We start from the raw sequence: 12,817 nt of genomic DNA, 5'->3' as shown, positions 1-12,817 counted from the left end.
TTCATTGACTCTATCTCTTCCCAAAGCACCATAAGATCTGTATAGTATTCAGATACAGGCCTCTTATTCTGCTTTACTTCATAAGTTTGCTTGTTGAGTCTATATTTCCTACTCCCATTACTCACAGTGAACCTATGCTTAAGACTCAACCAGATTTCCTTAGATGATTTCATATACATCACTGACCTCCTTATGGACTCAGTCATGTTATTAAGAAGCCAAGCTGTAACCATACTGTTACAAGCTTCCCAAGCTTCTCTTAAAACTGAATCAGTACTAGATTTTGTCAAGGCTCCAGTGACAAAACCTAACTTTCTCTTGGTTGCAAGAGATATTTCCATGGATCTCTTCCATGGTCTGTAATCTGTTGCTCTTGTTAACTGACAGTCTACCTTCAAGGTATTTGGGCCATCAGAGGGATGCAAATACAGAGGACTATTGGTTTCAATAGTCGTTTTTGATGTATCCTTTTCAGTCATGATGCACGAAAGGAAAACTTAAAGTGTTTTTTTTTTTTCTTCTTCAACACAGAACTCTATTGCCCATAAATACAGAAACACGGATTTCAACTGAAATAAAGAACAAGTAGAGATTTTTTTTTTTTAAGCTGTTAAAGCAACAAACTTTAAAAAGATTCCACTTACCTCTTTACAGCTCTGATACCATGTAAACAAATTTAAGCTAAGAGAATTGTGAAATCTACTGATATTTCCAAGTATAGCTGAGAATATACTTGAATGAAAGGTAGGTAGCTCAAAGGCGGCTCCTCCTTGTTTTCAGCAACATATATTTCTGTTGTATTGGATAAATTACAACCTGATGACCTATGTTGTCTTATATACTAAGGACACAGCTCTAATCCCTAGAAGGATCCTCACGTGATCCAAGACAGCTGGATTACTTAAACATGTGCTGATTAATATATAGACATATACAACTTACTAAACATGTGCAGCTCACATGTTAGACTACAAACACAGCTTCTATCATTTACAGATTAGAATAGTACCATACTACTGAAATAGCTTCAAAGCGTCAATATGATGATTTATTAATGATAATTTTTCCTAGTCTCATTCCAAAAAACTATAAACAAATACAAAATTGTCATTCATTCTAGTTATTTTTGTTCGATTTTTAATTTTTTTTTGAGAGAGAGTGATTTGTCCATTTCTAAAGACGTAAATTAATCGAAGAGCAAGTGGCATATGCTAATATGCAGGTCCAAATGAAAATGTGTCAGGAGATTAAGCTGCTTCATCTATATTACTTTTTCAGTGTTCTGGGATCCCATTACTTACGTCTCCGGTCCTGGAAAAAGAAAACATACAATATATGAACTCAAGAAATCAATATGAAGCGTATGTATGTGAATATTCTTAGCTTCCTCACTCAATCATATATAATTTATTTTATTGAGCAACAGGCGATACTTTAGTGGTGTTGGCATCATATCCGATCGTCAGATTTTGAGATCGAGTCTCACCCCTTACAAGAAAAGATCGTCAATTTTCCCCTATTTACAAGGAATCTCATCTTATCTTATCAAAAAAATAATATATATATAATCTATTTTATTTTACTTTTCTGAGTATTAGATAAAAATACATTAATATTATTTGGGCTCAATCTAAGTTCCATACTAGCTAGTCTACCTCGACCACTATTGACCGTCATGGTTAACATTATATGAGTAGATACACTTAGAATGAGTCAAACCTTGATACCGGCTATATTGAAATGTCCTAACGATGTTCTCCATTTGGACCATCTTAAAATGGGACTGAGTCTGATGCATTACTCAGTTAACAAACCTATGAGCCTAAAGATAAGTACTAAAAGATGATATAATTATATTCAACCAATAAGAGTAGTGTTATACTGTCATACCTTGTTTGAGACACTGCCGGCTCCCATAAATACCCATGATTTGATTCATAAGGTACGTTTACACATATTAACATACCCATAACTCCATAAGGTACGGCGTGTGCGAAAATACGTAGAAAATTATTTTTTTAGGGGATGTAGAAAATTAAATTAATTATTAATTATATATATTAAATTATGAATTTTTGAATTGTTGACGGTTTTCTTTTTGTAATGCTTTTTTATTATTATCTTTTTTAACTTTTTAATTAAGAGAAGGTATTGTGTCAGACCGTCCGACCATAATCTTTGGTCGGACGACTTTCAGTTGGTTTCAATTTTTTATCAGTTGGTTTTAAAAAAAAAATCAGTTGGTTTCAATTTTTTTCCAGTTGCTTTCTATTTTTTTCAGTTGGTTTCAATTTTTGTTCAGTTGGTTTTAAATTTTTTTCAGTTGGATGTAAGTTACCTCTAAATGAAAGTAACTTACCTCTAAATGAAAGTAACTTACCTCTAAATGAAATTAAGTTACCTCTAAATGAAAGTAACTTGGATTCTTAGTTTATTATTCTTTCATTTAACAACTAACTAAAATCTTAAAAAAAAATAAACACTAACCTCTGCTTTCCTCTCACTTTCTCCTTCTTCGTCATTCCACATCAATGGCATCTTGTTCCTACCCACCACAAACACTAGACCGTGAAGCTGAGACCGATTTCTCTCTCCTCTACAACAATGGCTACCACCAGTCGGATCTTTCTCTCTTGAACGTCCACCGTCGACACAACAAGGTGGTGGAGGAAGAAGATGAAGAAGAAGGAGCAGCGGCGCGGCGGCAGCGGAGGAAGAAGATGAAGAAGGAGCAGCGGCGCCGTTCTCTCGGCTTCGTCCGATGAAACATATTGGGTCAGACGGTCTGACCCAATACTTTCACTTTAATTAATAATAGTTTTCTTTTTTTATTTTTTATTTTTAAAATAAAATAAGTAGTTACTTCTTTTTTTTCTATTTTTTCATGTCCTACCCCTCTTTACTTATAGAATAAAGATACTCTACTTGAAATATAATAGTCATTATCCTTTATTGACTTAAGTATTAGAGGGGCATTTCTCGGATCAACTCCGAAATTAATTCACGTGTTATATCTTGCAGCAGGACAACAAACCGGCATACGTGATTAGAAGAAAAAAAAAAGTTCATTTTAATAGTAATTATTGCATACTGGAACACATATAACAACATCTAATATAAGTATTTAAAAAGGTAATGTATTTTGTCGTTGTCACGTAAACAAGGTTGTTCGAGAAGGAACATTTTGTTGCAGGATTCGGTGTTTCACCCATGCACGTGTTTACTCTTCGTTCTATGTGATGGATTTGTTGAGATTAGCAGTCAATTTAAGACCCGTTAATTGTGTATTTTCAGCTTAGACTAGGTCAAGTTAGAGCCTAGAGGTAAATTAATAATAGTATTGCTTTTGTTTATATGATGACATGCGAAAATGAGACTAGAAAATGTAGATAAATGTATTGTCGAGATCTCACTACAACATTTGATTTCAAAGAGGCAACTATAATGGCTTTTATAGATAAAAAAAATTGTCCTTGTAGTTTAAAATTTGTCATAGTAAGACCGTTGTATTATGTTTTGAGGACAAACATCTGAAAATCACCCTCCTTGCTAAATTTAAGAAAGACAACATTATTTTGCCTTCTTTGATTTTATAAAATAGGCAATTATTAATGTCCTCTCAACTATGTAAATAGGGAAAATTTCTCGCCCTTTTAGCTTCCATATACAATCATGGCAATAAACTTGTCCTTTTAGGTATGAAACAAAGAGCACAACTACACTTCTCAAGGTTTATATCATAGAACAAAGAAAGCAAATCCTAGTTAATTGCCCTCATTGCTTTTCTTTACAGAGAATCGTTTATTGGAGAATAAAGCAATTTTGCGTTGGTCAACTCACCCTCCTCGTCTTTTTTCCACTTCTTTTTTCAAACATTTATATTCAACTTGCACTATATAAGTTTCATACATGTAAATGAAATATATGCTGAAATATAAAATTATTGTATACGTTAATAAAATCTTTACATTAAATATAAATTATCATAATTACAATAGAACTACATAAACAATTACACAGGTTCGAATCAAATTTTTACCGTCTTACATGTCCCTTAAAATGTTAATCCTCTAATGTCCTTGTTTGAAACCTGTAAAATAAGATGGAAGTCTAGAGTTGATCATGGGTGAAAAAATCAGCCTGTTTAAATTCTCGTATTTGGAGAAGTCAAAAATCTTCGGCCGAAATTTCAGTCATAGAAAATTATGGACACCCTCTCACAAAGCCTAAGCTGTAAGAAAAGTATTCAAATTTTTAAAAATAAATTAGGTGCAAAATTTCAAGCTAGATTGACAAAATCACACAAAGCTAGCAAAACTTAATTGAATTAATCTGAACATAATCCGAAATAAATAGGTGAGGTTGGAAATTCGAGAAGCAATTTATCTATTTAACCAAATGGCCGGGTCAAGGTAAGGTTGACATAGGACATTCTTTAATTTGTTTGACTTATTTATGTAAAAGAATTTTTGTAAATGTAAAGAACATCAATAAAAAGGATAATTAATTAATTATTATAAATGTGAAATTTCGGCACAAAAACTTAGTTTTTTTTTAATTATAGGTCATAATTATCTTAAGAAACTCTAAACATGCATACCTCTTGCAGTGAATTTGTTCATTTTGAAAATATCTGCTTTAATTTGAAAATAAAACGTAGATGATAACGATATGATTATATGGGATATATAACGGCTTTTGTTGTGATGAAAGAAATAATTAGGCAACGAAAAACAGAGAACAATCAACACGTGAATTTAACGTCATTTGCTAATAATTTGTTAGTTATGTCCATAGGCAAAAGAGAAACTGATTTTATTATCTTTGACAAAATATAGTACAAAATATAGAGGCAAAAATTAGACCACAGTGTTGGATTGTTCGAAACGTTATATTACATATTCAAGACATTACAATAGTTATAAGGACAATCCATTTAATATATACACAGGTCCAATTGGGATTGAGTCTTTATTTCAAATGAATAAAATCATTTTTTATTAACTTAAATACAAACCCAACTTAACATGAGTGGCTTATCAACCCAACATTCACACGTCATTTCATATTACAAAATGGTTTAATATTTCCACTGTCATACGTGCCTTGCGATTTTCGAGAAGAAATCGAGGTGAAGTGCCTAGTGCTTAGCCATGAAGGTGGTGGCCAACGCGGGTGTAGGTTCGGCCCAGGTGGACGAACCCCAGTCCCCCGAACTCTGTAGAGTAGTCTGGAGACAGTAAGCTCAAGGATTTCTCACCCGTGAGGGTAGTTTGGCCCCTAGTCGGGTGGTCTGCTTTTTTTGCTCGTGTTTTTCGCAATGTTTATTATATTCATCCAGTTTTAATCTAGTCTGTTTGAGTTTCTTTGTAAAATTTAAGAATTTATATGTAAGCACTGGTGGAGCCAGCTAAGGGCATGGGGTTCCCCCCCCCCTCAAAATTAGGAAAAATAAAATAGAATTTTTCATGTAAAAAAAAGTTGCCCTCACGCACTATAGGTGTGCCCCACGCAACCCCTTCGCGTCCAACACACTAGTCAATTTGCGCCTGGTGCACTAGCTTTGTCTCGCGCACCATACACATAATTCAATAGAATTCCTTTTTATCCCGAGCTTAAAATCTTGGCTCCACTAGCTACTAACATAAGGCTTCTTAAAGTCATCTTATAACCCTAAGACTTATTCTAATTAACCACGAAATTAGAAGAACTCTCTCTTCCTCGTTATTATTCTCCATTGTAATCTCTCCATTATTAAAGAGACATGGTAGATATAGGTTAAAATTGACCAAAACACGTTAAAACATCTATCATCTTATTTGCTTTACTTCTCATTTAAAATTTAAACTTAATTAGCAAACCTTAATTTCTCTTAGAGACATTATTGCTAATAACATCCACTTATAAACATCTGTGTATAGCTCACCCTTAAAAACAAAAATGCGTGGCTCTAACTTCAAAAGAGCTATGTTTAGCTAGATCCTTATTATGTTCTCTGGTGTGTGGAATGTGATGCTCCGCGATAACGTTGAAGCAACATAAAGCAAAATAGTTATTATATGATGCGACAGAAACAGCATCTTAATTATAAGATTAAGTATCATTTAAACACCTTATGCCCTACCCCCATTTGAAGACACTAACCACGCATTTGATAGGCACTTTACTCATAAACTCATAATGACAAGGAAACATACCATGTTTCTAGCTTATAATATCAATACTAATGGAATGCCTAGATCTACGGTGAGAGGATGTGAAGTCGCCTATACTCATATGTCTTGTATAATTAAGTTTTCCTACACCTCTAGAACCTTATGTCCTACTCTTTTCACTAAAGTTCTCTTCACACCGGAAAAATTAAATAAAAAAGTGCTTTTGAGTTTCTATTTATTTATAAATAATGCTTAATTAAATTAGAAACGAAATTCTATTACAGGCGGAAGGCAGTAATTTCTAATTGTGTGTATAATAATTATTGTTTTTGAAGTACGTAATTATTTGCAAGATAGTTGTTACAGTTGTTTGAGATAAGTTTTCATGTAAACTAGCTCTTAAAATAATAATAATAATAAAGATAGTTAAAATAATTGTACTTATTAGATACATTTGGTAGTATTTGCCCACCAATACTACTTCGATCAAAAGTTAGTTTTGTTAACTTTTGTGAAACACTATATACTTCCCAAGTCCATTGCTTTTCACCATTAAAATTAAAATTTACTTTTCACCATTACTTTGCTAATCGTTGTTTTCTAAATTTGGTAGCCAAAGCATCAATAGATACTTAAAAAATAAAAGTCAAACACCTCCTAATTAAGTCCCTAGTCTTGAATTTTCAAAAACATCTACGTATATATAATCAATGCATTTGGACCATTGTTCGTCTGAAGTTAAATACTCGCTCTCACCATATTAATATTACGATATAATGGGCTGAAGTATGAGGTGTTATGAATATTTTGTTACAATGTCAACCAAAATGTTGTGAGCTAATTATTAAGATTACATATATATCTATTTTTGTGTGATTTTAATTAAGGAAAATGATAAATACAACCCTAAAGACTGCACTTAAGAACCTAAAAGAGGAAATTCTAAGTAATATTCAAACGTTAATTACATCGATTGACTCGTGATTGTGACATAAATTCACAACTTATTACCATTTTAGGAAATGTATTTAATGCTTATATACAATCCTAAGTGTTGTATGTATCATTACCTTTAATTAATATGCATGATTATATGATATCTTAAGAGATTAATTGGGAGTGTACACTTTTTATGGTAAATCTTTGTAGTATTTGTCATATAAAATATTTAATGTTATTATACATAATAATCTTCTGGGCTTATTAGGTCAACTATTGAATAGCTTTTAATTGCCAAAACCTTTACCACACGAACCCAAAAAAATGTCTTTTGGTTTCTAGCAAAAACACTCCAAGCTGTTGGGTTCAGTTTTGTTGACTGAATATACGCTTTGCGGGCAACAAAAGTCCAGACTCCAGAAGGAAGAGCATAGGCCTTATGAATTACTCCCTCCGTCTTTTTTTATTTGCTACATTTTGTCATTTAGGGGTGTTTCAATTTATTTGCTACATTTGCAAATATTTTCATATATAGTACATAGGTCCCACACTTTATTTACAAATTTGCCATCACTTCCTTCTTGATTTTGTAAATGTTTCCATATATAATACATAGGTCCCACAATTTACCTATTTGCTTTTTTGTTAATTCCATTTATGTCAATGGTCTTCACTCCCTCCTTGGTCTTTGTGAAAAAGTGCTTGTAGCAAATAAAAAAGACGGAGGAAGTATGATATAGTAGTATCATATTATCATGTGTCTTCCATATACGACAATACATTGTGGGCAGCAGGGTCCTATCCTGCTTCCTGCACGTCGTCTTCCCTGCACCTACTAATTGGCAATCATAGTTATTAGTCAAGCCGTTGTATGTTTACGTTTCCACAATTTGTAGTTATTTCTAGATAACAAGTTTGTGGGTTGTCAATACTAACTTTTTTTTTTTGACAGGGTCAATACTAACTTCGACTTGTTAGGAAGTCAGCTTTATCCAAAGTTTCACACACTGAAGATGGAAATAAAAACACTTAAATGAGACATCTTTGTAATATTTTATTTTTAATACTTTGATACTACTTGATAAAATATTTTCTCCTCAAATTATGAGTGTAGTTAATATATTGTTAGTGAAACTATGTTAAATTAATGTGTCGGTTGTTCTCTATTTTTACGTGGCTTTATTGCTTTCACTCCAATATATTCAAATAGAGAAGGTATTGTGTCAGACTCGTCTGACACAATACAACTGGTCGGACCATTTCAGTTAGAAGCACTTGTGCTTCAGTTAGACGCACTTGGGTTTCAGTTGGAATTTTTTTTTTCAGGTAGTCTTCATTTTTTTCAGGTAGTCTTCATTTCTTTTCAATTAGTCTTCTTTTTTTTTCAGTTGGTTTCAAATTTTTTTAAACACCAATTGAAACATATAAAACACCAACTGAAAAAACAACAAGAACTAACTGAAACACTAACAAAGCACCAACTGAATGAAAGGAAAAATAAGAGTAGCTGAAACATATTAAGCACCAACTGAAACATATTAAACACCAACTGAAATAACAACAAGAACCAACTGAAACACTAACAAAGCACCAACTGAAAATAATAACAAATTAAACTAACTGAAATACTAAGAAAAGTACCAACTGAATTGAAAATTAAAGCACCTGAAACATATTAAGCACCAACTGATAATAACAACAAAACTAACTGAAACCCTAAGAAAAGCACCAACTGAAAACCTAACAAACAACCTATTACAAATGTAATACATCAAATGAAACAAACATACATATATATGAAAGAAACAAACAACTAACTGAAAATGTATTAATAAGATACATATTAAAACGGATCTAACAGAATCTTATATAACAATATTTTTGTTCACGATAAACCACAAACGATGGTCAAAATGAAATTTGCGAAGAGTGTAAAATATCAAAGCGTAATAATAATTAAAAGAAGAAGCTAGTATATAACAATAATGTTGTTTCATAAAGTATAACATTACATTATCATCTTGACCATAAAAAAAAAATTAACCAAAAATTTCTTTTAAAGGAACTCATTTGCTAGATGACGCCTTGAAATTTCCTACTAACACCCTGTATAAATGCATATACATGTATTTATACTTTAACACTCACTATCCACCCTCCATCACTCTCTCACTACATCTCTTTCATCAACAAGGATCTCTCATCAAGAATCTCCCATCAAGAACTCCGATAATTTTTTGGCGACAATAACTCCGACAACTTTTCCGGCCACATTATTGCATTATTAATATTAATGAAACTTTATAATTTTTTTAATACACAAAATCAGACTATATTGACTTAAAAAAAAAAGGTGCCCAGGCACCTAAATTAGGTGCCTGAACTTGTGGTTAGGTGCCTAATTTGGGCGCCTGACCACAGGTTCGGGCACCTTATTTAGGTGCCTGGACACTTTTTTTTAAAAAGTCAATATAGTCTGATTTTGTGTATTAAAAGAATTATAAAATTTCATTAACATTTCCGTCAAAAAAATTTCATTAATATGAATAATGCAATAATGTGGTCGGAAAAGTTGCCGGAGTTATTGTCATCGAAAAGTTAGCCGGAAAAATTACCGGAGTTCTTGATGAGAAAGTTAGCCGAAATAATTGCCGGAGTTATTGTTGATGAAAGAGATGTAGGGAGGGAAATACAACCTGTAATCATGTATATACAAATACGAAAATATGGAGCGTTAATTGAAAATTCTAGGACGGCATTTAGCAAGAACCTAAAGGAATTAACTACATTTTCTTAGTGACACGATTGCTAAAATAGTTTATGTGATGACAAAAGACATTGAAACTCCTCTTCACGTTTATCTCCACTCTAGCCGCTCTCTTACCTCATTCCAAAACTGTACTACACTACTACTCTGATTATCTCAACGCTCAAAGTACTAAAGTATTACTATTCTACTCCCGTATAATAACCGACACGTGCCAGTTTCCAACCCCCTCTTCTTCACCTGTCGGTTGTAGAATCTGGACCATTCTCACTAATTAAACACGCGTCACCAAAACCTTAAAAACTTACTTCTACTACTAAAACCCAAATCAAATTATAATAATCCAAAAACATAAAAAACTCTCTCCAACAAATTTCTGCTTTCCTTCCCAAAACCTCACCACTCACACTCTTTAGTCTTTCCCCACACAGACACTTCCTCTTTTTCTCTCTCCTCCATTTTCCGGCGAATATCTCACCGGAATCCGCCATTTTTACCGACGTCATTCTCTCTCTTCTCTCATGCTTCCTTCAACATCATTATCATCATCATCTTCCCCAGACCACCTCATAAAAAAACCCAAAACCCCACCTAAATTACTATCACCATCATCATCTTCTCCAGATTTCACTAAACCTTTCACTTTCTCTCTCCTCCACCCACGAACATGTCTCTTCTTCTTTATCCTCTTTCTTCAACTCCTCCTCCTCTCCTTCTCTCGCCATAATCCACCTTCTCTCTCCTCTTCTATAACACCTTTCTCAATCTCCAATTCCTCAAACCCTAATTTCACCCCCAATTCAATTTGCGAATTCGGGAAATTCTTTGTCTACGACCTTCCTTCTCAATTTAACTCCGACATATACAAAAACTGCGATAAATTAAGCCCTTGGGGGTCCCGCTGTGAGGCCCTATCAAACTCCGGATTCGGGAAGAAATCCACCGGAATTCAAACAATAATCCCGGAAAAACTTTCCGACGCTTGGTATAACACTGATCAATTTGCGTCGGAAATATTATTTCACAACCGTATGCTCCACCATAAATGCCGCACACACGACCCAGAATCTGCTGCGGCGTACTACATCCCGTTTTACGCTGGACTTGCAGTAGGGAAATATCTATGGTCTGATTATACTAGTAAACATAGAGATCAACATTGTGAAATGATGCTTAATTGGGTAGAAAAATCATACCCATATCTAAATAGATCCAACGGTTGGGATCATTTTCTTGTAATGGGAAGAATCACATGGGATTTCCGTCGTTCAAAAGATCATGATTGGGGTTCTAAGTGTATTTATATGCCATTGATGAGAAATATCACACGGTTATTAATTGAGAAAAATCCATGGGATTATTTTGATATTGGTGTTCCTTATCCTACTGGATTCCACCCTAATTCTCCTAACGACGTCGTTTTATGGCAGGAGTTTGTTAGGTCACGTGACCGACGTTCTTTATTTTGTTTCGCCGGTGCGTCACGTGGGTCTGTTGTGAATGATTTTAGAGGGGTATTACTGAGTCAGTGTAGGAACTCGGGCGAGTCATGCCGAGTTGTGGATTGTGGTGGTAATAGTAATAAGTGTGTTAATGGTGGTACGTCGGAGATTCTTGAAACGTTTCTTGATTCGGAGTTTTGTTTACAGCCTAGAGGGGATAGTTTTACTCGACGGTCTATTTTTGACTGTATGCTTGCCGGTTCAATTCCGGTTTTTTTCTGGAGGAGGTCGGCTTATTTTCAATATGAATGGTTTTTGCCGGGTGAACCGGGGAGTTACTCGGTTTTTATTCACCGTGATGAGGTTAAAAATGGGACGTTGGTGAAAAATGTGTTGGAAAAGTATAGTAAAGATGAGGTTAAAAAAATGAGAGATAAAGTGGTGGAATTTATTCCTAGGTTTATTTATGCTAAACCTAATGAAGGATTGAGGAGTGTTAAAGATGCTATTGATATTGCTGTTGATGGGGTGTTGAAGAGAATCAAGGACCAAAAAGAGTATGATTATAAGTGGTAAATAAGTTTGCAAATTTTAACTCTTGAAAATGTTTCGATTTTGTAAAGATCCGACTGTTTTCGTGCTACATAGATATTAGTTATGAATGTGTATATTCATATACTATTGTTACATATTATAGCATTGTCCTCTCTATATAGAGTGTGATGATGAGTTACATTTTTATGAAGTTTGACATTTTTTTGGTGTTAGAGATTGAATAAGTATAATAATATAGAAGGGATTGGATTTCGGATTTTGAGTATCACTTTTATAAGACTTGTTTGTATTTAAGGTAATTTTAACTATTTTTTGCATGGTTTGGAATCAATGTGCTTACTATAACTCTATAAGGGCTTGTGTTTGTTTTTGGATTAAGGCGTATAAGGAAGCTGATTAAAGGATAGGGTGTTTTAGTAGTTGATTTTTGATAATATTGTTTTGGGTAATAATAGTTGGGAGATGACAATAGTCTTATTTTGGTAATTCATGAATAAATGTTCCTTTAAGTAGTAGTGTGGTTATTTGAAGAGCAGTGAGTTGTGTCTCTATCTGGGCACTCACTTTCTGTAGAGTTGCGAGCCTGTGAATGATAACAAAGTATGGAAAAGCTAGTTGTGCATGATAACTCAGTTTGAGCCATGACTATATGAAAACAATATACATATGTAACATGTTGAGTAGGGATAAGACGCTCATTGTGAATGGACAGTTTGTCCATTAATAGGAATAAACAATGGTTGATTTAATAATAAGTGTATCAAACGTGAAAATAATGGTTAATTTATCAATAATTAGGGTTTAAAATACACAAATAAGGGTTTCTATAGATAACTAATTGTACTTTTGGGGACAAAAGCTGAATGGGACAATGTAATTTTTTGCTTTTTGGCAAAGATAATATGTTTAATAGGGACAATATGGTCATTTCAATTTCATATATATACAAATAGGGATTG

The 12,817-nt window shown here is 33.5% G+C and overlaps 1 protein-coding gene across 1 annotated transcript; it reads left to right on the top strand.

Moving 5' to 3' along the window:
* The first annotated feature begins 10,167 nt into the window (after positions 1–10,167).
* On the top strand, positions 10,168–12,126 carry LOC104906587 (xyloglucan galactosyltransferase XLT2). The gene has a single exon (XM_010695359.4). The coding sequence runs from the start codon at positions 10,383–10,385 to the stop codon at positions 11,877–11,879; it is 1,497 nt and encodes a 498-aa protein (XP_010693661.2). The 5' UTR covers positions 10,168–10,382; the 3' UTR covers positions 11,880–12,126.
* The last annotated feature ends 691 nt before the right edge of the window (positions 12,127–12,817 follow it).

Source organism: Beta vulgaris, chromosome 3 (genome assembly GCF_026745355.1).
Source record: "Beta vulgaris subsp. vulgaris cultivar EL10 chromosome 3, EL10.2, whole genome shotgun sequence".
In the NCBI taxonomy this organism is placed as follows: Eukaryota; Viridiplantae; Streptophyta; class Magnoliopsida; order Caryophyllales; family Amaranthaceae; genus Beta; species Beta vulgaris.
This window is presented reverse-complemented; position numbering and strand designations above follow the sequence as displayed.